The sequence below is a fragment of the Balaenoptera ricei genome, chromosome 2, assembly GCF_028023285.1.
Source record: "Balaenoptera ricei isolate mBalRic1 chromosome 2, mBalRic1.hap2, whole genome shotgun sequence".
In the NCBI taxonomy this organism is placed as follows: Eukaryota; Metazoa; Chordata; class Mammalia; order Artiodactyla; family Balaenopteridae; genus Balaenoptera; species Balaenoptera ricei.
The window spans coordinates 188,186,544-188,213,099 of NC_082640.1; the positions used below are offsets into that span (position 1 = coordinate 188,186,544).

A 26,556-nucleotide genomic window follows, 5' to 3' on the forward strand; every position below is an offset into this window, starting at 1 on the left:
ACATGATACTATACATAGAGAATCCTAAAGATGACACCAGAAAACTACTAGAGCTAATCAATGAATTTGGCAAAGTAGCAGGATACAAAATTAATGCACAGAAATCTCTTGCATTCCTAACACTAATGATGAAAAATCTGAAAGAGAAATTAAGGAAACACTCCCATTTATCATTGCAACAAAAAGAATAAAATACCTAGGAATAAACCTATCTAAGGAGACAAAAGACCTGTATGCAGAAAACTATAAGGCACCGATGAAAGAAATTAAAAATGGTAGAAACAGATGGAGAGATATACCATGTTCTTGGATTGGAAGAATCAACATTGTGAAAATGACTGTACTACCAAAAGCAATCTACAGATTCAATGCAATCCCTATCAAACTACCACTGGTATTTTTCACAGAACTAGAACAAAAACTTTCACAATTTGTATGGAAACACAAAAGACCCCAAATAGCTAAAGCAATTTTAAGAAAGAAAAACGGAGCTGGAGGAATCAGGCTCCCTGACCTCAGACTATACTACAAAGCTACAGTAATCAAGACAGTATGGTACTGGCACAAAATCAGAAATATAGATCAATAGAACACAGTAGAAAGCCCAGAGATAAACCCACACACGTATGGTCACCTTATCTTTGATAAAGGAAGCAAGAATATACAATGGAGAAAAGACAGCCTCTTCAGTAAGTGGTGCTGGGAAAACTGGACAGCTACATATGAAAGAATGAAATTAGAACCCTCCCTAACACCATACTCAAAAACACACTCAAAATGGATTAAAGACCTAAACGTAAGGCCAGACACTATAAAACTCTTAGAGGAAAACATAAGCAGAACACTCTATGACATAAATCACAGCAAGATCCTTTTTGACCCCCTTACTAGAGAAATGGAAATAAAACCAAAAATAAACAAATGGGACCTAATGAAACTTAAAAGCTTTTTCACAGCAAAGGAAACCATAAACAAGACGAAAAGGCAACACTCAGAATGGGAGAAAATATTTGCATATGAAGCAACTGACACAGGATTAATCTCCAAAATTTACAAGCAGCTCATGCGGCTCAGTATCAAAAAAAACCCAACCCAATCCAAAAATGGGCAGAAGACCTTAATAGACATTTCTCCAAAGAAGATATACAGATTGCCAACAAACACATGAAAGAATGCTCAACATCACTAATCATTAGAGAAATGCAAATCAAAACTACAATGAGGTATCACCTCACACCAGTCAGAAGGGTCATCATCAAAAAATCTACAAACAATAAATGCTGGAGAGGGTGTGGAGAAAAGGGAACCCTCTTGCACTGTTGGTGGGAATGTAAACTGATACAGCCACTATGGAGAACACTATGGAGGTTCCTTTGAAAACTAAAAATAGAACTACCATATGACCCAGCAATCCCACTACTGGGCATATACCCTGAGAAAACCATCATTCAAATAGAGTCATGTACCACAATGTTCATTGCAGTTCTATTTACAATAGCCAGGACATGGAAGCAACCTATGTGTCCATTGACAGATGAATGGATAAAGAAGATGTGGCACATATATACAGTGGAATATTACTCAGCCATAAAAATAAATGAAATTGAGTTATTTGTAGTGGTGTGGATGGACCTAGAGTCTGTCATACAGAGTGAAGTAAATCAGAAAGAGAAAAACAAATATCGTATGCTAACACATATGTATGGAATCTAAAAAAAAAAAAAGTTTCTGAAGAACCTAGGGGAAGGACAGGAATAAAGACGCAGATGTAGAGAATCGACTTGAGGACATGCGTAGTGGGAAGGGTAAGCTGAGGCAAAGTGAGAGAGTGGCAATGACATATATAGACTACCAAATGTAAAATAGATAGCTAGTGGGAAGTAGCTACATAGCACAGGGGGATCAGCTTGGTGCTTTGCAACCACCTATAGAGGTGGGATAGGGAGGGTGGGAGGGAGAGGCAAGAGGGAGGGGATATGGGGATATATGTGTACGTATAGCTGATTCACTTTGTTATACAGCAGAAACTAACATAAAAATGTAAAGAAATTATACTCCAATATAGATGTTAAAAAAAAAGGAATGAAAGAGGAGAAATCACAACTGATACTGCAGAAATACAAAAAAACAGAAGAGAATACTATGAAAAATTATATGCCAAGAAATTGGACAACCTAGAAAAAATGGACGATTTTCTAGAAACATATGGCCTACCAAAACTGAATCAAGAAGAAATAGATAATTTGAACACACCAATTGCTAGATTTGAAATAGAACTGCTAATTAAAAAAAAAAAACCAACTCCCTATAAACAAAAGTCCAAGACCAGATGGCTTCACAGGTGAATTCTACCAAACACACAAAGGAGAACTTATACCAATTCTTCTCAATCTCTTCCAAAAGATTGAATAGGAGGGACCACTCCCAAAGTCATTGATACCAAAACCACATGAAGATACTACATAAAAAGAAAATTACAGGCCAATATCTTTGATGAATAAGGATGCAAAAATTCTCAACAAAATATTGGCAAACCAAATCCAGCAACACATTAAAAAGATCATACACCACAACCAAGTGGGATTCATCCCAAGTTCACAAGAATGGCTCAACATACACAAATCAATTAACGTAATACACCACATCAACAAAAGAAATGACAAAACCACATGATCATCTCAATAGATACAGAAAATGTATTTGATAAAATTCAACATCCATTCATGACAATTTTACAGAAGTGGGTATAGAGGGAACATATCTCAACATAATAAAAGCTATCTATGACAAACCCACAGCCAATATAATACTCAACGGTGAAAAGCTAAAAGCTTTCCCACTAAAATATGGAATGAGACAAGGGTGCGCACTCTCACCACTTCTCTTCAACATAGTATTGGAAGTTCTAGCCACAGCAATCAAATAAGAAATATCAATAAAATGTATCCAAATTTGGAAGGGAAGAGGAAAAATTGTCATTATATGCAGATGACATAATATTATATATAGAAAACCCTAAAGACTCCACACAAAAACTACTAGAACTCATAACGAAATCAGCAAAGTAGCAGGATACAAGATTAACATAGAAGTTGCCTGCATTTCTTTATGCTAACAATGAAATATCAGAAAGGGAATGTAAAAAAACCCAATACCTTTAAAAATCACATCCAAAAAAATAAAATACTTAGGAATAAATCTGATCAAGGAGGTGAAAGACTTATATGCTGAGAACTATAAAACATTAATAAAGGAAATTAAGATGAGTCAAAGAAATGGAAAGTTATCCCATTTCTTGTATTTGAAGAATTAATATTGTTAAAATGGCCATACTAACCAAAGCAATCTACAGATTTAATGGGATCCCTATCAAATTACCCATGACATTTTTCACAGAACTAGAACAAACAATTGTAAAATTTATATGGAAGCATAAAAGACCCAAAATTGCCGAATCAATCCTGAGGAAAAAGAGCAAAGCAGGAGGCATAACCCTTCCAGACTTCAGACAATATTACAAAGCTACAGTAATCAAAACAGCATGGTATTGGCACAAAAATAAACATATGGATCAAAGTAACAGGATAAAGAGCCCAGAAATAAACTCACACACCTATGGTCAATTCGACAAAGGAGGCAAGAATATACAATTGGAAAAAAGACAGTCTCTTCAGCAAGTGGTGCTGTGAAAGCTGGACAGCTGCATGTAAATCAATGAAGTTAGAATACACCCTTACACCATACACAAAGATAAACTTAAAGTGATTTAAAGACTTAAACATAAGACATGATACCATAAAACTCCTAGAAGAGAACACAGGCAAAACATTCTCTGACATAAATTGTACAAATGTTTTCTTAGGTCAGTCTCCCAAGATAAGAGAAATAAAAGCAAAAATAAACAAATGGAGCCTAATCAAACTTACAAGCTTTTGCACAGCAAAGGAAACCATAAACAAAATGAAAAGACAACATACAGACTGGGAGAAAATATTTGCAAATGATATGATTGACAAGGGCTTAATTTCCAAAATGTAGAAACAGCCCATACAATTCAACAACCAAAAAAATAAAGAACAGAATCAAAAAATGGGTAGAAGGCCTAAACAGACATTTCTCCAAAGAAGATATACAGATGGCCAACAGGCACATGAAAAGATGCTCAACATCGGTAATTATTAGGGAAATGCAAATCAAAACTACAATGAGGTCCTACCTCATACCAGTCTGAATGGCCATCATTAAAAAGTTTACAAATAGCAAATGCTGGAGAGGGTGTGGAGAAAAGGGAACCCTCCTACACTGTTGGTGGGAATGTAAGTTGGTGCAGCCACTATGGAAAACAGTATAGATGTTCCTCAAAAAACCTAAAATAGAGTTACCATATTATCCAGCAATCCCACTCCTGGGAATATATCCAGACAAAACTATAGTCCAAAAGGTACATGCACCCCTATGTTCATAGCAGCACTATTCACAATAGCCAAGACATGGAAGCAACCTAAATGTCCATTGAGAGATGAATGGATAAAGAAGATGTAGTACACATATATGCTGGAATATTACTCAGCCATCAAAAAGAATGAAATAATGCCATTTGCAGCTACATGGATGGACTAAGAGATTATCATACTAAGTGAAATAAGTCAGAAAGAGAAAGACAAATACCATACAATATTACTTATATGTGGAATCTAAAATATGACACAAATGAACTTATCTACAAAACAGAAACAGACTCACAGACATAAAGAAGGACTTGTGGTTGCCAAGGGGCAGGGCAGGTGGGGGAGGGATGGAGTGGGAGTTTGGGATTTGCAGATGCAAACCAGTATAAATAGAATGGATAAACAACAAGGTCCTACTGTAGAGCACAGGGAACTATATTCAGTATCCTGTGATAAACCATACTGGAAAAGAATGTGAAGAATGTATATCTATGTATAACTGAATCACTTTGTTGTTCAGCAGAAATTAACACAACGTTGTAAATCAACTATATATTTTTAAAAAGACAGATAACAGTGTCCTGCTTTCTAGAATCTTGTGGAATTAAAAGCGGAAGCAAAAGACCTGGTACAAAAGCGGGGGTTCTGTGGACAGACTTCCTCTCCTGAGGGGCAGGAGGTGATCCAAGGAGCGTCACCTGCCCAGGACGTGGAGCTTCCCATTTTATCACAGAGAAAACAGCCGAAGTTTCCTGGCATTCATTTACTCAAGTCTTCCTACTTTTCTCATTTTTTGTGGCATGCTCATGTGCTATCAGAGTTGGGTTTTGTTTGGTGGTCCAGTTTGAAAGTCTCTTCCTTTTCATAGGCGTGTTAGGACCACTCACATGTACTGATAAGACAGAAGGATATGTTTGGTGTCAATCCTGTTTTACCATTTTATGCCATGCTTTCTATTTGTATTTTTTAAAGATTTATTTATTATTTATTTATTTTATGTATTTCTGGCTGCATTGGGTCTTAGTTGCGGCACCCAGGATCTTTGTTGAGGCATATGGGATCTTTCGTTGCAGTGTGCGGGCTTCTCTCTAGTTGTGGCTTGCGGGTTTTCTCTTCTCTAGTTGTGGCACACGGGCTCTGTAGTTGTGGCACGTGGGCTGTAGTTGAGGCGCACGAGCTCAGTAGTTGTGGCACATGGGCCCCGTTGCCCCACGGCTTGTGGGATCTTAGTTCCCTGACCAGGGATTGAACCCTCATCCCCTGCACTGTTAGGTGGCTTCTCTACCACTGGACCACCAGGGAAGTCCCCATGCTTTCTCTTTGTAAATTTCCCAAAGCAGCTGTGCCCTTCAAGTTGTCTTTCTTTGCTGCTTTGTGTGTGCAGCGGTCGCCTTCCCTGGTGTTCTCTGTGCTGCTTCCTCAGATGGCACACGTGGGTCTGTGCCCAGCACGTGTGAAACGTGAGTGGACGGGCTCCTCTTCTTCCCTTTCCCCCATCCCTCCCACCATGTGGGTCCAGTCCGCGAGGCCACGTTCTCAGCATGTGTTTACACTGCCTCACATGCTTGGCTGCTAGCCCCTGGTTTGGCTTTACTGATGTTTGATGCCCAGCTCTTAGCAGTGAGGCAACAATTCACAAGACCTCTAACGCCCAAGTTCCTTTCCCTTCTCCCAGTTCTTGACGGTTGTGAACCCTCTGCCTTGTCAGAGCTTTATACCATTTCCTTTTTGCTCTACTTCAGAGTTAAACTGCACTGAGTACCCGCTGCAGGTTCTTTGGCCCCAGCTTCTCCGGGCTTCTTCGGTGGCTGAAGTTTTTCCACTGGTGGCTGCACCATGTAGGGGTCATGGAAACCTACTGAGATGTAACTGACTTACAACACTGTGGAAAGTTTAAGGAGCACACGTGTGGATTCGAGACATTTACATATTTGCAAAATGAGGCCCACCATAGTCTTAGCTAACACCTCTATCACCTCACATAATTATGTGAAATAAAATTCATATTTTATGGCAAGACAAGAAAAATTTGAACATAAAACCTCTTCTCTGCCCTTTGGCCTCCTCACTCCCCGCACCGTGCATTGTGTGTCTGCATTAGGCACCGACCAGACCTCCCCCTCCCCCATCAGCAGGAATACCTGCTCAACCATAAAGAGGAACTTCCTCCCAGTATCAACAAGACAACTCCTCAAATGGTAACGTTCCTTCTTGATCTTGTAAGGGGTCACATGACTCACCAGGATGACGCTTAGATCTGGATTTTGTAAACTGTCAATAATACGTCATTTGACATACAGCCTTCTGTCTCAAAAAATTTGTACAACTGTGCCTTGACTTCTAATGGGCAGAACAGTTCTCAGAGCTTTCTAAGTTGCTCTTCCCAGGTTATAATCCTCGAATTTGGCTCGAATAAAAATTTCCACTTCTTTCTTAGATTGGCTAATTAATTTTTCCTCGACAATTTTCATTGCTATTTTTTGTGTTGGGAACAATTAAGATCCAGTCTCTTAGAAACTCTCAAAACTATAACACATCATTGTTGCCTATAATCTCTACGTTGCGTATTATATCTCCTGGATTTATTCACCTACTGGTTGAAAGTTTGTACCTTAAGTAACGTCTCCCCATTTCTCCTACCCCCCAGTCCCTGGCAACCACCTTTCTACTCTCTGTTTTTACAAATTTGGTTTTTTAAGATTCCACATATTGGTGAGATCATACAGTATTTGTCTTTCTCTGTCTGACTTGTCTCACTCAGCATAATGCCTGCAAGGTCCATCCATGTTGTCACAAATGGCAGGATTTCCTTCTTTCTTGCAGCTGAATAGTATTCTATTGCACACACGTGCCACTGTTTCTGTACCATTCATCTGCTGATGGATGTGTTGTGGGTTGTGTCCACATCTTCAGGGGCCTTTATGCTTGGAGGACAGACCAGTATATATAAACTCCTAGATGCCCCCTCCCCGAGTATCATTCAGGTGCTGTTCATGGCTCAATGGTGCTGAATGTGGCTGCTGAGAAATCCAGGACCAGCCAGTCTTCTCTCTTATGGATGATTTGGTCGTTTTGAACGCTGCCTAAATTAATTCTTTCCAATTCTCTCCATCCTGAAGTAAGGTAATACTAGCCCTGAAACTGTCGTCGAACCCAAGTTCGTGTGCCCAAAGCACAGCGAGACCAAGCAAACTGAAACACTGGAGTCTGGAGCAGAGAAAGGTTTATTGCAGGCCCTGCACGGAGACGAGGTGGCTCGAGCTCAGAAAGCCCGAATTCCCCGGTGGTTCTCAGGGAAGCATTTTTATAGGCAAAATTTAGGGGAGGGCTGCAGGCTGTGTGGCTTTCTTCTGATTGGTTGGTGGTGAGGGAACGGGCTGGTGATCCAGAGTCTGTGCTCAGCGTGGAGTTACCGTCCTCCACCTGGGGGGGGGGGGGGGCTTAGTTCCTGCAGAAGAGCTCAAGGGTGTATTGTTCTGTGTGTCCCTGGAGGAGGAGCCAGGACCCTGTTGCTTCCTGCCTGCTCCTCCTTTGTTCCTGCATCATTCTCTTACTTCCCTGGTTAGTAATTGAATCTACCTTTTGGAGCTCAGGGAAGGTGTAGGAGTCTGAAGCCTTTTCCCTACAAACCAGAAATGGGGGCGCAGAAAGGGTTTTGGATCCCAGAATGCCCCACAGGATCCTGCTTGGTTTTAATCCCGCTTTTTCTGGATACTCATCAGTCTTGAGGGGAGCAGGTGTTGGACAAGAAAGGGAATGATATTTTGGATAGAGAGGTTAATCGGTTTTAGGGCGACTCAGTTTCAAAACCACACCCTGTGCCTTAAACACTCAAGGTCCTTAGGTAGAAACACAGTGATTAAGGGAGACCTCCAAGCTTGGTTTGCAGAACATGGGGGAAAGCAAACCGCAGATCTGGAAATCTGCTGACAGCCCCTCGGACGGAGCATCCTGAGGGGCTAGGGTGACTGATGGTGAACTTTGGACATCGCAGGCCAAAAACCCACCACGCGTGACACATGGTTGCACACGCAACCCCCAGATTGCACCTGCGACCCACAGAGAGTGTGAAGTGCGGCCACACCTGTGCAGAGAACCCGCGAAACTGACTTTTACTTTCCACCAGTTGTTTCGAGCGCCTTCCCTCCCCCTCCCCACTTCTCACAAGTGATAGGAGACAGAGCTGAACACATTGCCTCCTGTCTCCTTGCTTGGCTGCCAGCTATAAAGCCTCTCTCTGCTTGGTCTTCCAAGGAATCCACTCGCTTGGTTCCATCCACATACTGGGTGGGACGCGGGAGCTGGAGAAGATCCACCCGGAACGGCGACTCCTGTGAAGCACTGTACTTCCTCCCGTGTGGCCTCTGCCGGATGTCAGCTGCTTTTGGCCCATTTATTTATTTATTGAAATGTAGTTGATGTGCAGCATTGTGTTAGTTCCAGGTGCACCACAGAGCAACTCGACGTTCGTGTCCATTAAGGACGATCGTGATCCCCACTGGCAGACTACTAACCACGTGCCCCTGCACAAAGTTGTTGCAATACTACTGCCCATATTCCTTGTGCTGACTTATTTATTGTGTAACTGGAGGTCTGTACCTCTAACTCCCCTTCACCTGTTTGGCCCCCTCCCCACTCCCCTTCCCTCTGGCAACCACCTTTTTGTTCTCTGTATCTGAGTCTCTTTCATTTTTATTATGTTTGTTCATTTGTGTTTTTTAGATTCCACATATAAGTGAGATCATGTGGTATTTGTCTTTCTCTCTCTGACTTATTTCACTTCACATAAAACCCTCTAGGTCCATCCATGCTGTCACAAAAGATAAGGGTTGTTTTTATGGCTGAGTAATATTTCACTGTATATACATGTACCACATCTTCTTTATCCATTCATGTGTTGATTTAGGTTGATTTAGGACATTTAGGTTGTTTCCATATCTTGGCTATTGTGAATAGTGCTGCTGTGAACACTGGGGTGCAGATCTCTTTTCAAGTTAGTTTTGTTTTCTTTGTATGAATACCCAGAAATGGGGTTGCTGGGTCATATGGTAGTTCTATTTTTAGTTTTTCGAGGAACGTCCATACTGTTTTCTACAGTGGCTGCACCAGTTTACATTCCCACCGACAGTGCGCGAGGGCTCCCTTTTCTCCGCGCCCTTGCCAACGCTTGTTATTTGTGGTCTTTTTTGATGATAGCCATTCTGACAGGTGTCAGGTGATATTTGCTCCTTAATATACATTTTGGATTCTGTGGGTTATATCAGCTTTCCTAATTTCATAAAAAATGCATGTTTCCATTAAAAAATTCTACATTTTGCTTTTGCACAAATTCTGAGAACAAAAGGGGAAACTGCTGTGTGGGGAGGTGGGCCTGGAGGAGGTCTCGAACCCCCCCAGGGGTTTCTGTGACTCAGCCCACCTCCTCACCTTCTCTGGCCTGCTTGGCAGCCGGAGGTGCCATGCCGAGCACAGGCTGCTCATGGCTGGGGTGTGGACCTCAAGGCCAGGCTGGTCCCGCATTCTGGCCTCACTCCCTGGCAAGGAGTGGGGGGCTCTGGGGAACCCAGCCCAGGACACCCTGCTGCTCCTTCAGGCTCGGATGCCGTGGTCCTGGGGATGGCCGTGGCCCCCGGGCTCTGTCTGCACCACTGTCGAGAGGCCTTATCAAGCTCTCCCCACATCTGGGCCTCTCTTCCCCTTTCCCGCTGGCTTTGCTCCTTCTGTGCTGTTGTGAGCACTTGCTCTAGAGGCTATAACGCGCCTGCTCACCCAGACCCGGCTGCCGTGCGTGGAGGCGGCAGGTTCATGTGCCCAGGCCGCGAGCGTCCCTCTCCCTTCCCTACACCACAGTGCCGGCTCTTAAGTTGTACTTGAAATGGTTATTTCTTTTGTGTCAGAGTCTTTCCATTTTTGCCTTGGTTGGATAATGTTTGTCTTTATTCAAATAAATAATTTTATTTTTCAATAGTCTACATTATACATACTGAATATTGAATGTATGTGTATATATACACGTATTCATATATATTCGATATGTACAATATAGACTATTGAAGATAAAATTATATTTTATTATAACTAAACATATATATAGTTTATTCAGTTGGGAAGGGGACAATCTCCCAAGTTCATGCCTGTGGAAAATATATTTGAATGCTAGTTGCTAGTTTTTTGGGCGTAAATGTCTTGGATTATATTTTCTCTCCAACAGGGTTTTATAGGCATTGATAAACTTCTTTTTTAAAAGAAGTGGAGCCAGAATATTCCCCTCTTACACATGGTCTGATTCTGTGTAGGTGCTTGCTTTGCTTATTTTGAAGTCAAGTAACTCCAGTAAAATTCATTTGTTTAGGATTGGACATTGGTTGTTGCTCTGGTTTAGGATTTGGTTAGGATTGGACGTTGGACATTGGTTGCTCTGGTTGTTTTTTTTCCTGGGGATTTTAAGCAATTTCTGAAACGTTGTTTTGAGCTGCATCTCAGAATACTGGTTGTGGATTCCTGGCTGTCTCTCCCTGCAATTGGCAGGTGGTGTGACCAGTGTCCAGTGTCACACTCCCGGGAGGATCTTTTCTGGGAGAGGTGAGAGCAGTGTGGCCGGTGTGGGCAGGACACGTGATGGGCCTTAGGAGGGTCTGTGGGGTTTTCTCTGAGAAAGCAGGCGCTGCAGGGACCCGAGGCCGGGGACCAGGTGAGTGATTTGGAAGGCCCATTGTGCTGTCGCGAGGAGCTGGGTGCAGGGGAGGCGTGGGGTGGGCAGGCAGGCTGTTTGCAGACGGCCGTGCGGGTCCTCAGCAGGCGGCCGGCAGCGGGAATGGCGAGCTCTGCCGGGAGCACAGGGGCAGGTGTGTGGTGTCCAGTCCACCAGGCTCGGGGCTGGAGCTCTCTCCTTGGGACTCATCAGCCTGTAAATGGCATTAGAGCCAGAGGACCAGGGATGCCTGCAGAGAGGAAAGAGGGCACGTGCTGTCCTAGGCATGGCCTGGTCAGCATCGGGGACGAGAGAGGGAGTAGAGGGGACAGAGGGCACCTGCCACGGGGGATGGGGTCAGAGAGCAGACGCCATGGAGGCCGGGACCGAGCAGGAAGCAGGAGGGGTCAATTGTCTGCAGCTCACGTACTTGAACGTCCCAGAATCTTTTACCAAAACCATGACTTATTTGGGATCCAACTTGGACTTCAGAGGTTCAAGGGACCTCTGTGCTTTAGACCCATTTGTTCTGAGAAACTCTAGGGGTCTAATTCGGGAAGATGCCCCGTGGGCATGCAGACAGAGGGAGCCAACACGAAGCGTTTATAAATGCAAAGGACCTGGCCGATGGGCAGTCGGCACCAATGCTAGCCTTGGACACAAAGAGCTGGAAACCACTTCTGCAGCTCCAAGGGCCTGCCATGCCAGTCAGTCGGGACCTGAGGGCTGCGCACTCAGACGCTTTGGCCAGGAGGCTAGACGTCGTCAGCACACTGGACGCCCTGGGCATCGGGGCAACTGAGCTGTGTACCAGCGGAGGATCAAGTCGTCGTGAGTCTGATGGCTGCCCACCCGCAGTCTTAGTGCTGCAGAGAGAGAAGGGGGTCCCCTGGGGCTGGCAGCACAGAAATGTTGTGGGAAAAGGAAACAGAGAGGGTGAAATTGTCAGCGTGGGACAGAGACACGTCTTTGTTATTTTTATTAAATGTACATAATATCCGTCTAATTAACCCTATCGTATTTACTTTCTCCTTTGAAAAAGTCTTGCGTTTAGGTATCTTAAGAACATACACTAATATAGCCTGCAAAATGTAAATAAAGCTCTAGAGAGTTAAAAAAAAACCGTTACAATAAACTGGTACATCAGAGGTCGCAAGAGACGTGATAAAAATACTGTTATTTTTTTATACATACCATTTGTTTAATTAGTCCTGCTATTACCACTAATTGGCACTAGTCCTAGTGTTTTGATTAAGTAATAACATTCATTTAACAAAAAAGAAACAAACACCACATAATCTATAAGTTCAAATAGATGCCCACCCTTGTTTCTGTGTTACGGTGATAGGTGTGTGCATCCCCAAGGACAGTAAGTCCCCTACATATGAACGAGTTCCGTTCTGAGAGCACATTTGTAAGTCCAATTTGTTTGTAAGTCCAACAAAGTTAGCCTTGGTACCCAACTAACACAATTGGCTACATCACCGCTGCCTTTACGCTTGCTTCCAGACATCCTGGGCTTGAAATAAAGATACTGTACTACTGTACTCTATACAGTGCTGTACAGTAAAGTACACAGAAGCACAACCACTTCTAGAGGGTGCACGCACGTGACATCGTATGCCAGTCTCGTGAACTAACTTACGTGATGGGACATGAGAACGCACATTCCCGCCTTTGAAAGATCACAGCTTGAAGGTTCGTACGTAGGGGACTTACTGTACTCTCTCTTACGGAATCACGTTATCTTTTGCCTGGTGTGGCTGTGACCTTGTTGGCTGCCTGCAAGGGCGACCTCCCTGGGGCCCCGCACACGCGCAAGCAGGTTGGTGGCTGAGGTGGTAGGGGTGGGGAAACTTTTTCTATTATTCTGGTCAACTAGAAGAGGGCCTAGGCCGGGCGAACAGGCACAGCCGCCTGGGACTGGGGAGGGTGGATAGGACGTAAAGTATAATTGCTGTGGGGATGGTGGCTGGGAAGCTCTTCAGTGGGATTCATTCGGGGTCGGCAAAGCAGGAACCCTGCTACTCTGGCGAACCCAGATAGAGCTTATTCCTCCTGTGTGACAACAGAGGAATCTCAAAACACCATCGTGGACCAAGGTTGTGTCTATATTTTAGGTCTGCTGTCTTTAGTTGGTGGGCAAAGGGGCTGCTCATCTCCAGACACTGCATCTGCATCCCAGGACGAGCAGACAGCAAACCACACTCTGGAAGCCCTACCCTTGGGCCCCAGTTGCATCTCACTATCAAGACGGGGGTCATGTGGCTGCCCTTAGCTGCCAAGGAGTCTGGGCTGCGTTGGGAAGGACGAGGGGAGGATGGGTATCGGGTGGGCACTAGGAGAGTCTGCCCCAGAGACAGATGGGGCAGGAGCTGTAGGTGGAGTGAGGACCCCTGGTGTGGACCACGCTGAGTGGGGGGGAGTGGAGAGTAGCGTTGGCCTTGCTGGGCAGGGAGACCCCAGGACCGGTGTAGGGAGGGGAGCAGCAGTGGAGGGGGTTCAGGGAGAGAACAGTGAGGACGCGAGGGGTGGCGAGGGTAAAGGTGAAGGGCTGAGGGTCACGGGTGCTGTAGGGAGGGAGCTGGGGAGAGGGGAGTGGGCGGGCGAGGGTCGGATGATGCAAACAGCGATTCTGGGGACAGAGCGGTGGGTGCTGAGGGGTCCAGAGGTTGGCCTGGGGCAGGCCGGAGGGAGAGGAGGACAGGGCTGGTGAGACGGGGCCAGGACCTGAGGGCATGCACGCGGGTGACAGACGGAGAGGAGAGCAGAGCAGCAACCCTCCAGGGCCCAGGGAGGGGGCGGGCGACTGGCATGTGCGTGTGAGCGTGTGTGCGTGCACGTGTGTGAGTGCGTGCACGTGCATGTGCGTGTGAGAGTGACTGTGAGTGTCGCTCTGAGGCCGTGGCTTCCAGGGAGGGTGGGGCTCTTGGACAGGAGGGAAGGGGCAGCCGAGTGCCCTGGCTCCTCCGGGTGGGGGTCACTGCCTGGACTTCTGGGAGGTCGGCGTGCGGCTCCAGGCGAATGGTTGCGTGGCCAGGGAGGGAGCTTTCGGGGCTTGGCTGTGGGGTGTGAAGTCTGGGTGGGGGCCGCGTCTTCCGGGGGCGGCGGGGACCTCCCGGCGGCTGGCTGGGGCGGGTGGGGAATGGTGCCCTCCACAGCCGCCTTCCTGGCACGCTCGCTGTCCAAGCAGTGTGTCCTTGTCCAGGTGCGTCCAGGGCTCTCTGGAGTCCCCTTCACTGTGGACCAGCGGCTCAGGGTCGCCCGGGCTGCCCCCGCCCGAATGCTGTATCCGTTTTTGCATTTCAACGAGATTCTGGGTGATCCTGGTGCATTCAATCTTTCCGGTGCGGATCTTAGGGACCCGGAGAGGGTGTGGGGAAGCTTAGGCGTCCCCCCTGCGGTCCCAGTCCTCCCTCGGGCCCTTTCCACCGCCCAGGGTCAGGAGCACTGGCTTGTTCGGGTCTGAGGAGCCCCTGCCCTGCTGGGGGCTCTTTCTGGCTGAGCGTAGGGTCTTGGAGCTGTGAAACTCTGGCGCTGCCAGTTGAGTTTCCTCGTCCTCCCCAGGGCCCGTCTGTGCAGGCAGAGCTCTGGCGTGTCCTTGTGCATCCCTCTGTCCTGTCACCAAGTCCTAGATACTCCTTCTCTCCAACTGTAGCTAAAAGTGCCGCCTCCCCCAGGAAGTCACCCTGACTGACCCCAGACCAGATCAGGCAGGGAGACCCACACTCCAAGCCATGCCCTGCACCTCCGCTCATGGTCTTGTGCTGCACCAGTGCGCAGACTGCACCCTGGGATGATGAATAAATGAATGAGTGAAGGAAAACAGGGCAATCTACGCAGGGCAATCCCAGCTCTATGTTGAAACTATCTGAGAACCTCCCAGGTCTGTGTGTATCGCGGGTGCGGCAGGGCAGGAAGCGGGGGGCGGGAAAGGGCTCTGTGGTCAGACACCTGAGCTGGCCTGGAGCTTATCTGCTTCCTGCGTGTCGGGCAGCCGGGTGGCCGTGGGCTGCCGCACAGGGGACAGGCTGCCCTCCCACCGGTGACCAGCGCTGGCCGTCGGGGCCCGGCTCGCGGCCTCTGCCTAGGAGGGGAGCTCGGTGAGTGCCGCGCTCAGACCCACCATGAGGGGGGCTCCAGACCCTCCTGGAGACAGGCCCGGGGGTGATGGGGGGCGCAGGTAGGTGGGCACACCTGTGAATGTAGGGTCCACCCTGCCCTGACCCACGGTGGGCTCAGGCTTCTGGGGGTCCCGCTGTGGGCTGGGGTACCCCCGCTGCCTGGCATGGCTGAGTCCCCAGAGCTGGGACAGAGGCCCGTGAGGACCTGGGAGGGGCCGTGTCGTGGGGCTTCTGTGGAGGACGCCGCCTGGAGGAAGGTCCCCACCCAGGGGAGGCCCGGGGGCGGGACGGTCTCTGTCTGGGGTGGTCTTCCCGGGACCACTTTCTGAAAAGGGGCCTGAGTGCTGGCTGGGCTCCAGCCCACGGTGGTGTCCTCCAAGTCTCCTCCCCGTGAGCCTGCGCCCCTGCCGGCCCCGGGCAGCGGGCAGAGCGTGGGAGGGCTGTGGTCCTGGTGGACGCATGGGGCCAGTCCGGCTCTGGGTCTCCTGGGGTGTCTGTGAGGGGTCAGTGGTGGCAGGATGTGACACTCGGCAGCTCTGGCCAGGGGCTCCGGAGCCACAGCGGGAGGGAGGGCGGGGACGGGGCCTGGACCCCATGGACTAGCCCAGCTCCCCGACCTCACCACGAAACGGGGCACTGGGGGGCACGTGCTGCGGTCGCCCCAGGGCCCGAGGACAGCGCCTGGCCGGCTGCGCTCCGCCCCCTGACCTCTGGCCCGGGGCTGGGTCCCCGGAGGCCTGGGGGCCAGTTTGGCCACAGCTTCTCTCACGGTGTCGTCAGGCCTGCGCAAGCTCCGTTCCGCCAGGGGCCCCGCGGCGGGAAGCTGCTGGGGGACCCGCCGGCCGCGTCTCATCTCGGGCAGCCCGCCTCTGGGCCCAGGACCCTTCCTCAGGCTGTTGCTGCCCCCCGCGATTGCAGGGTGAGGGTGTGTGGGTGTCTGCTGGCCGGGGGGCAGGGCTGTGCCCCACATCCAGAGGGCAGGCTCCTTGCTAATGGGCCACTTGGGGGCGGGGGTTTCTGGCCCTGAGAGTGTCGCCGTGGTACCAGCTACTGCTATACCACCGTGGCACAGACAGGAGCAGAAACCCCCTGGCTGTGGGGCGCTCAGTGCCCCGCCGGTATCGTTTGCTGCAGGGTGGTGTCCCGTGGAGTCCCTGGGTGCTTTCAGCCTGGTCCACGTCGGGACGAGCCCAGGGGGGGCGGGCTCTGAGGCAGATGCCCCTGTCCCCAGCCCCGCCTGTGGCCACGGGACGTCCCCCCTTCAGGTGCAAGGCGTGGCCATCCTGGACCCGAGCGTCTGCCTGAGCCTCCTTGGGGCGTGGGGTCCGACCTGAAGCCAGGGGTGTGCCGCCCAGCTGGCCGGTCACCACGCCGGCCGAGGGAGGGGTCCTGAGGGCAGGGGGGCAGAGGGCTGACGTGGGGCTTCCGGGTCTGGCCTGGCACACTGTGGGGTTGCTCCCGCCGTGAGAGAGTTCCGCGCGTCTCCCCCCCACCCCGAGCCTGCTCCTGGGTCGGGGGAGCACCTGCCACTGGGCTCCCCTACCCGCCCCGGCGGCCCCGGCCACTCCACTCTGCCCACACCCGCCCTGCCAGGTGCTGGGTGAGGGGAGCTGGGCCTTGGCGGCAGGAAGGCGCCCTGGGGTCGGCGGGGAGGGGGCCGGCACGGTCCCCGCCGGGCCTCAGCTCCCCGAGGCGCCAGCCGCAGTGGCTCCCAGCGCTGCAGTCTCACCCCGAGGGACCCTCCTACCATATCCTCCGTGACGTCCCCTCCCCACGGAGGGCGCCTGGGTGCATCTGGAGGGAAGGAGGAGCAGGCAGATGGGCGGAGGGGGAGGAAGAGGAGGCTGGGACCCGGCCCTGGGGCGGGACGCACACAGCAGCCCACCCGTCCCGCCAGGGCCCCGGCCCCCACCTGCCTGCCCGGGCTGCCAGCCTCCTTCCTCGCTGGCTGGGTAGGCCTGGCCCTGCCTCAGTTTCTCACTGCGGACGGTGCCGGGCTACCCCCTGAGCTGGCTCCCTGGGAGGTCCGAACCCCAGCTCTGTGCTGGCTCACGGGCACTGGCCCCTCAACCTTTGCCTGTGGGTACCCCGGCCGCACCCTCCTGGTTTCCTCCGACCGGGCCACGGCACTGCCCCTCAGGCCACGATGGCCACGCCTGTCCACAGCCTGTGTGACTTCAGTCCTGGGGTCCCCTGTGGAGCACAGGCCTCCAGCTTGAGGGATGCCATCCCTCCAGGGTCAGAGGCCGGAGGTCAGTGGCCTTCAGGGCCCCAGACGCAAAGGGGCAAGCTGCCAGGCCTGGGGTGGGGTGGGGGGGCACCCCGAGTGCGTGGGTGGTGCTGGGGGTGGCAACCAGCTGGCTGTGACAACGACCAGGGCCTGAGGCCCGGAGGCCAGTGGGAGGACCTTCCTCAGGACAGGGGGGGTCCAGGCGTCTGGACACACCAGAGGCCACCAGGGCATCAGAGGAGCCAGGAGCTGCCCTGGGACCGGACGTGTGCCCTGTTACTGGGGTGGGCATTGGAGGCTGCAGCCTGCAGCCCCCTGGGGTGGGCTGGGAGGGCAGAGGTGACGCTCAGGACGCCTGCGTGGGCTCAAGGTGGACATCAGGAGGGAGCTGGGGCAGCTGGACATGGAGGTGCAGGTTTTGCTGCCCAGGGCCTCGGGCTGGCCAGTGAGAACCCTTCTGCCTGTGGGAGCCTGGGGTGGGTTGGAGGGGCTCACGGTGGGGCTCAGGGCTTGGGTGGCCATCTAGCTGGGGAGAGCTCGGGGGGAGCTGTCTGGATCGGAGGAGCAGAGGTGGGGCAGTGGGCAGGGGAGCAGGGTGCCCCCAGCCTGGGCAGAGGGAGGCCTTGGGGCTGGGCAGTAGGGGGAAGGTCGTGGCTCTAGATAGGCACTGGGGGAGGGACAGTCCCTAGTGCCCCTGCTGCCACCTGAGGGCCAGCAGGCTGGGCCTGTGACATGGCCTGACTCAGGCTGCCCTTCTGGAGGGTTTGGGCTCCAGCTTCGCTGCCACGTCTGTAAGTCACGTAGGGGACACGGAGACACACCCCCACGGTGGCAAAAATCCCTGCAGCCGCCCTCCCAGGAAGGTCTGCCCAGCAGGGCAGGCTGGAGGCCCCGTACTGGGGACAAAGTCCCTGGGAAGGGAAGCCTGGACGTAGAGCCTGCAGAGGATGGGCCGGGGGACCTCAGGAAGCGCAGCAGAGGCCCAGAGCAGGGGCGGCCCTGGACAGTGTCCTCACCAGGAACCTGGCAGGTGGGGAGGCCAGCCCAGCTTAAGCACCTTGGCAGGGCCTGGGTGGGGGGCGGGCAGGCGGACAGCCATGCTGTGGGCTCAGAGGGAAACGTAGGTGGGCCGGCTCCTCCGAGGGGCTTTCCCCAGAGGCTGCTCACTCTGGGCAGGCTTCTGGTGCAGCGCACCTCCTGGCCATGATCTCTGGAGACACTCGGCTACGCTAGGAGCCTGCACAGCCCCGCTCCCAGGGAGAGGCCCCTGGACCCACCTTGGGCCGGGCCAGGAAATGGACCCAGCTGCCTCGGGACTGGCAGCAGGCTGTGAGGTGCTCCCACCTGCCGTGAACCCCACCCATCTCGCTCACTGGCGAGCTCCTATGCAACTGAGTACAGGCCCAGCTCCAGCGCCCACTTCCGTCAGCTTCTCCGAGCTCCCAGCAGAGTCAGGAGGGTATCTAGGGGTCCTGCCCACTGGGAACTTGACCTGATGGTTTGCCCGGTGTGGGCTCTGTCCTTCCTGGTTCCTTTGGGTGCGGGTGTTGATAGCCAGGGGGTTTCTGCCAGCTGGCTGGGCTCTGGGCTTGTGGCTCTGCGGGTCAGTGTGGTTGCCTAGAGCCCTTTGAAGCCTCCGGCTGCCGTGCCTGGACACAAGCCCGTGGGCCGAGCCAGCCAGGAGTGGCCCTGGACACCGAAGGTCTGGGCTGTGACCCGTGGGCCTTGAGGCCCGGCTGTCCCGACCAGCAGGTTTTTGCTGCCCCGTCTGTCACTGTGGTATCCACCGTAGTATCACGGTAGTAGGGACCTCGGCAAAAAGCCCCTGCTTGTGGCCACAGGCCCTTCCCTGCTGGAGGCCCCGGGTGCAGGTATCCAGCGGGGCTGTCCCCACTGGTGCCCAGCACATCCTCCCACCCGCACCCCCCGCAAGCGTGGTGGGGGGTGGTCTGCACCGTCTCCCCAGGAAGGACGTGGTGCCCCCCCCCCCCGAAGGCGTGGGCAGAAGCAAGCCTCCGTGGAGTGGGCGCACGGGAGTGAGGGCAGCCCAAGTCCTTTTAGGGGTCCAGGTGGGCTGGGCTGAGGGGCTGCCCTGGGCGCTGGCCCATCTCCTGCAGGTGGTCTCACGCAGGCTCGGGGTCTGCGCCTGAATCTGGCTGAGGACGGGCGGGGGAGGGTGTCTGGGAGGTGACCACTTCTGGAGGGCTTCTTGTGTGCCAGTGTGCAGCGAGGGTCCTGGGTGGGCCTCAGGGGGAGGTGCCAGGCCACGAGGACTGCTGGGCTCTGGGTAGACAATCTAGCCGGGCCAGTCCCAGGGACATGGGCAGGTGGGTCCACCCTCCTGGAAGAAATTGCTCCAAAACCAAATTCAATCAGCTGCCCCTGAAGGGGAGAGACCCGGCCCGTATTCCTGCATCCACAGGGCAGGGCGCCCAGCCTGCTCGGGGCAACATGTGGGGAGTGGGCTGCAGTGGGGTGCGGGGTGGTGTGGGGTAGGTTGGGGGCACAGTGCTGTGGGCACAGGTGAGGCCAGGAGGCCCAGTTTCCAAGTGGCAGGGGCAGTGCCAGCCCACCGGGCCAGCCCCTCCCTTGTGACACCCCTGCCCAGACCTGGGGGCTCACAGGGTCCTTGCAGAGTGGGGTCTTTGTGCCTCCAGCTGTGGCCCCCAGGTGCCTCAGGGAGGAAGCTCCCAAGCTGTTGGCCGGATGCCAGAGGACAGTGCCCTTGAGACCTTCTTGGTGTCGTGAGGGCCAGCAGGGTCGCAGCCCTCGGAGCGCGTCTAGCTCAGACCTGGGTGGCTTCGTGGTCTGATGGGCTTGGACGGGAGCCAGGACATGGTGACTAGTCCGCCCGCGGCGTCAGGGTGGCGCGGTGCTGGGGCCTGCCCTGTGCTTCCGCCCCAGTGGGTTTGTTACAGGCTGTTTCCCTGTGGTCACCATAGTACCCATGGTGATGTGGCCCCATTCAAAATCCTGGGGACAGGGCCGTGGCTCGGGCTCCCGGGGCGGGGTTTCTGATGCACGCTGTGATGCTGTGGGTATAATAGCTATACCCACAGCCGTAGTAATACCACAGTGCCACAGACCCGCTCCCAATCCCTGCTGCCGGGGGCCGGGCTGGGGGGCCGTCAGGTGGAAGCAGAGCCCCGGGAAGCTGTGGGACGGGCTTGGCGCTGCACGTGTCCTGCTGGGAGCACGTGGGAGGCCTCTCCCGTCAGTGGTCAGTGACCACGCCCAGCTCTGTTCTGAGGCTCCTAGGCAGGGCACCGCTGTGTGAGCTGGTGTCAGCGTCCGGTTTGGAAGTCAAACCCATTGTGACGGCCTCCTGGGTTGACAAATTGTCCTCACACGGTGTATGGGTCACCTTGGGACCCTTGGTACCCCTGGAGCGAACAGGTGCCTCCCCCCACCGCCAGGAAGGCCAGGAGCAAAACAGGGGTCATTCCTGCTGCCGCCAACCCTGGGGCTCCGGGTCCGAGGTGTGCCTGCCTGTCCCCAGATGCAACTCTGAGCAGCTTCGGGCCTTTTGGTTGCAGCAGGACCTAGAGCAGGTGTGTAGGGGTGCCCAGTGGCCTCTCCTCTCGGGCCCCACTTCCCCCTGCCCTGACCACCAGGGCGTCCAGAGCCCCTGGCAGGGTGACATTCACTGCGGCGGCCCAGGGCCCCCCTTCCCCGAGTCCACGCACCCCTTCTGAGCCCTCACAGCTCCAGGCCGTGGAGCACGGCCGAGTCGGTGGCCTCTGGGCATCCATTCTGGGGTGATTAGGGGTGACTGATCGCCATCAGGCCTGAAAGCTCTGGCGAGTTCTGCGCTGTCCCCTCTGGAATGTGGACGCTGCTCTGTACCTGGTCCCACCTCAGCACCACGGGGCGTCGGGAGGGTGCCGGCACCACCTGCTGGGGGTGCCCGGGCCTGGGGCCGGGGCCGGGGCTGGAGGGCTGGCCCTTTACTGGGACCCCTGCCCTGCCGGCGTCCCTGAGGGTCTCAGTCCCTGGGGGTTGCTCTCTGGAACTGCTGCCTCCTCTGGACCTTGGTGACCCCACATGAGGGGCCTCGGCGGTGCCTCTGCTCAGGGGTCTCAGCAGGCGGTGCCGAGCCCCAGGCCCTTCCCACGTCCCCCGGTGGTGGGCCGAGCCCCAGGCCCCAGCCCCGAAGGGGGCAGAAGCTGCAGGTCCCGGACGTGGTGCGATTTCCAGCACCGTTAGGCGTTGAGTTTTAAGAATACATTTACATCAGTTTAAACCCCCTTACACAGGCAGTGTCTGCCGGTGGTAACCGTTGAGGAGGGAGAGTGTGCAGGAGTTTGTCCTCACGCCCGCCCTCCCGTGCCCCTCCCGTGCCCCTCCCGTGGTCTCGGGCCGGGTCTGCGCGTCCACGCCCGCACGAAGTGAGGCCGAGCCCTCCCTCGCACCCCCCACCCCATCTTGCTCGGTGTCCTTCATCTCTGTCTTCTGACCCCGTGGGGGAGACTTCCCGGTCAGGTGCCGGGGGCGCAGCGCCAAGCTCCACTTCCTGTGAGCGTGTGCGGGTGGGGCTTTAGGACAGGGGCTGTGTCACTGTGGGTGTAGCAGTAACCACCATAACCGTATTATCACGGTGACACGCTCCCCCTCAAAATCCTCCCGCCCCTGGCCGTGTGTCCAGGGCTGCCCTTGCTGGCTCGGGCCGGCTCTGAGGAGGGCACCCTGCGTTTCCAGTGGGTTTTGGGGGTGAGCAGGGGGCGGGGTCTGACCCAAACCTCCATGGCACCACCTCTCCAGCCCAGGCGACCCTGCTGTCCACCGAGGTCCGTGTGGCCGTCGGTCTGCCTGGCTCAGGGGTGCTCTGGTTGTGTCCCTCCTGCTCTCTGGGTCCGCCTCAGAGTTCCTCTGTCCCCGGCGTGACCAGTGGGGGTCTGGCCTCCCCTTGCCCTCGTCTCGCATCTGCTGGAAGCCGCCGATGGTTTGGGGTCAAACCTGTGACATCTGTGGGTCGACTGGGGCCCGGGGGCGGCTGACTCGCTGCGAGAGGCCGTCTCCCGCCTGTGGCGCGAGGAGTGCTCCCGCCTCCACCTCTCGGCACCTGCCGCGGGCGGCCCTCCCCGGGCGTGACGCGGGTGTTTCCGTGGTGGGTTGGGGTGTCTCTGGAGACCAGCCTTCCGCAGTGCTGTTCCCCAGCTCCGAGTGAGAGGTGCTCTTCCTCCTCGGGGACCGTCACGGCCCCTGCCGCGGGCACCTGCCCCCCAGGAGGCCGGATGTCCAGGTGAGTCGGGGCCTGGCCTGCAGCCTTCGAGCCGGGCGGGCTGGGCGGGGCCTGAGGGCCGGCCCGTGAGGGGTCTCAACAGCATGGGCTCCGCGTTCACTGTCCCGGCCAGCCGTCCCTGCAGTTACTATCCATGGGCCTGTAACATGAAAGTGGTGGAAACAGCCTGTGTTCTGTCGCTATTGACAGCAGGGGAGAGCTGGGTCCACCCACCGTGAGCAGAGGTGACCCGTGTGTCACAGGAGGCGCAGGAGTGGGGCTCCAGGGGCTCCGGCGAGGGACCAGGAAGGGTGGCCGTGCAGATGCCATGAGGCCGCTGTGTCCGCCGGGACGGGTCAGGACTCCGCCGTCACAGAGGGCTCCGAGTCTCTCTCTGCAGCTGGGGCGGTGGGCAGCTGCGGGCTGGCAAGGCTGAGCCTGCAGCGCTTCTGGGGGAAAGTCACGGCCGGGACCACTGACAGGCGCCCCTGTGGGTGTGCAGCGCACGTCCTCCCAGCGCCTGTGCCTACCGAGCAGCCACCTGCATCGAGAGGAGCTGGGCGCCCGCGCTTCTGCCTCTGCCTTTCCGTGGGGCAGCTGGGGAGCTCCAGGCGGGAAAGCAGCGTGGCCACTGGTGGGCGAGTCAAGCAGTCAGAGGGCGAAGTGCAGCTGCTGCCCGCTGCGGGCCCCTGGGAGCCGCGCGGAGACGGGCCAGCGGTGAGTTAGGGCTCTGCCTGCGGTGAGACCTGGGGGTCGGCGTGCTGTGAGGCTGCGAGGGGGCGGGGGCGGCGGAGCCAGGCCCTGGGTGTGCTGGATGCGGCCCAGCGTCCGTCCACGTGGGCTCCTGTGTTTGCTGCCCGCAGGCACTCGGGACGCCCGCGCATCGTGTGGAGCTGCAGGTCGGGGACGGACCGGGAACCCAGCCGGGCAGGCTGACCCTTTGGAAGCAACCTCCTCTTGGGTGCACGGGGTCGCCAGCTTTCTCCTGGGGTTCGGAGGTGGTGCTGTGAGGTTGGGGCTCGGCACTCACGCCCGCAGCGGGCGGTGTTGGGAGCAGGCGGCCCGCCGGGAGGCTCCGGCCTGAACCGGGCCTGACTGAGCCTGACTTTGCTGCCACGGCCACTGCTGCTCCGGGCTCTCCCTGGGAGTTCTGTGTCACCAGCTGTCCTCGAGGCACGGACACGGGGTCATCGTCCCGCCTGCCGTCTCTAGGGTGTGAGCCGCCCCCTCTGCCCACCTGGCTGGGGGGGGCCTTGGGGAGCAGAGCCCAGGCGTCTCCCGGACGGGCCGTGGAGCTCAGAGCTGGGGGGCCTCCGAGTTGTTCTCTGGACTTTGTCAATGAAAATTCAGAGAACTATCAAGTTAAGAAGAAGAAAGGGAACTTTATTCAAGCCAGCTGAGGATTCTAACTGGGGAAGCAGATTCTCAGAAGCTCTGAGGACGGTTCTGCCTGCTCGGAGTGGAAGACACAGCCACGCACATTTTCGAGACAAAGGATCGTACATCACAATGACATGCGGTATTTTACCTTAAGGTCACCAAGGAGGCACAGCCCAGGGAAGCACGTACAAAGTGGGCAGCGGGTCACCGTGACCCCTACGGAGCTGGGAAGGAACGTTATTCTCGCGTCAGGAGAAAGGAAAAACCCGTCTTCCCGGGGTGGGGGGGCAGGCGCGCCCACCTGTGAGGAGCTCTGGCTAAGGTGTGACGCAGATGCACACGTTCTGGGAGAGCCTAGTATGCGTAGGGAACACACCATGCGTAAGTTTTCCTGCCCTGCCTTAAACACAAAATTTATCTCACCAACTTTTCAGGGTCGCCTCAGGTGTGGAGAGGAGAGGGGCGACCCCCATGGCACCCACGTGGGCCCGCAGGGCTTCTGTCTGATGGGGACTTTCCGTTGGGAAGCTTGCAGGCCGTCATTTGCCTGAATGCTGGGATGAGCTAGACGTGGCTCTTAACGTCTGGTCAGAGTCTGTTCAATGAACCGGACAGAATTCAGCTTCCTAGAATTGTGTTTATGACTTCCGGCTATTGGCCGAGCCGTAAACCAGCCCGTGTTTCTCCTTTTGGGGGCGTTGGAGCAGGGTTCATACATATGGCCGAGGCCAGTTTTGTGACAGTCTGAAAGCTCACCCCAAAGCCACCTGGGCCCGGAGTGGCCTGTGCAGGCAGTCACACACCGATACTCTGATGCTTTCCTGAGGGTTGGTGCTCTAGTTACGATTCCCACTTCTTCCTGAGTCGCTTTGGTTAAGTTTTATTGCTAGAGAAGGAACGCTCCGGGCGATGTCATTGACACTGTCAGTGTGCTGTGCTGAAAACTCTGCTCTGTGCCTGCTCGGTCCTCCCAGTACGCACTGTGTCCAGGGCACTAGGGGCAGAGCCTGCCTGGTGGGAGTGTGCGTGGTGGGGGGGCGGCGGGAGAGCCCAGGAGCGGGGGCGGAGTCTCAGGGACAGCACTGCAGACACAGGCGGATGGACAGGCTGCTGGCTGCTGGCTGCCTGGTGAAGCACCGCCTTGTGGACCGCAGTGAAGCAAGACCAGAGGAGCAGGTCGACCCCAGCTTGAAGATGTGTGCTGTGTCCTCCTGTGTCCTGCTAGAGGGGCACGACTGCTGGGGTGAGTCCCAAGGTTGGGCTTTGGCTCCACAGGCACGGCCCCTCTTGCGGGGTGGGTGCACACCTTCCGGAGCTTTGGGTTGGGGCGGTTATGTCAGGTGCAGCAGATGAAGGCTGCTCAGGGTGGAGGAATGTGGTGGCAGTAATTTAACAAGAATGGCTTGCGTGGCCGAGTGCTCGGTGCAGGCTGGACACCACGCCCGGTGCCTGTGGGTCACTCCGTTGGGTCCTCACCATGAATCCCCATGGAGCTGTGATTGCTATGGTGATTAATTATTCCACAGGCTGGGCACAGGCAGCAAAGGACCCAGCGCAAGGTCGCCTGCCAGCTGCCCACCGAGCCAGGTCTCCATGGAAGAATGGAGGCTGTGATGTGAAGATGGTAGTGCGGGCAGATGGTTAGAGCTGGCTCTGGCCGGGGATGGAGCAGGACAGTGGGCAGAGGTGCGTGGAGTCCAGGGCAGGGTTCACGGTACGTTCAGGCTCGGAGTGTGGGTGATGGAGCCTCTGCTGGGTCTGGACGGACGGCTCTCCAGGTCCTGCGGTCTGTGGCCAGCGGTGTGAATGAGGGAACAGCAGGAGCATCTGGCCACTCCCGCCGGGTCTGGTGGACGGCTGCTCCTTGGGCTTCCCATTGGCACCACCACGGGGGTCTGGGGAGAGCGAACTTCTCCCCTCATCTCCTTCAGGTCACCTCTGGAGCCGCAAGGTGACCAGCAGGGCTCCTCGAGCTGAGGACCCCTGACCTCTGGCCTCGAGGGGCTGCAGCTGTCCTGGGCAATTGCAGCTGCTTGCTGTGGCTCTCCCCATTGTCCACGCCTGTCCCCTCGGCCTGTGCTGGGGGCCCCTGGGCAGGGTGGGCTTTCCTTCTGGACTGCAGCGCTGGGCCCCCGTGGTGGGCACCGGGTTGGCACCTGTGAGGAAGGGCAGCCAAGTCCAGGAGGAGGTGCTGAGCCGGGGCCCTGGGCCAGGGGAGCCCGCCCCGATTTTGAGGAGTGGTTTTGCAGGGAGTGGTGGGATCCCCTCCGGAATATTTCCTCCCATGTGGGCCCAGGCTTCGGCCAGCCCGTCCCACTGGTCCCCGGGGGTCTGACTTCCTGGAGCCATGGGGGAGCTGGGTAAGTGTTTCCAGAGCCTTCCATCTCGGAGTTTTAGAAGCCCTTTGAAGGTTTTAAAGGCTTCTACCCCTAGGAATTGTGAAGAAAGAGAGGAGAGGGTGC

The 26,556-nt window shown here is 54.9% G+C and overlaps 1 protein-coding gene across 1 annotated transcript in view; it reads right to left on the reverse strand.

The window, feature by feature from the left end:
* The window catches only part of LOC132360212 (uncharacterized), a 91,018-nt gene that overhangs the window by 38,043 nt on the left and 26,419 nt on the right, over nucleotides 1-26,556 (reverse strand). The window contains 1 exon segment of the mRNA XM_059915256.1: nucleotides 1,187-1,213. Within this exon segment, the coding sequence (XP_059771239.1) occupies nucleotides 1,187-1,213 (27 nt within the window).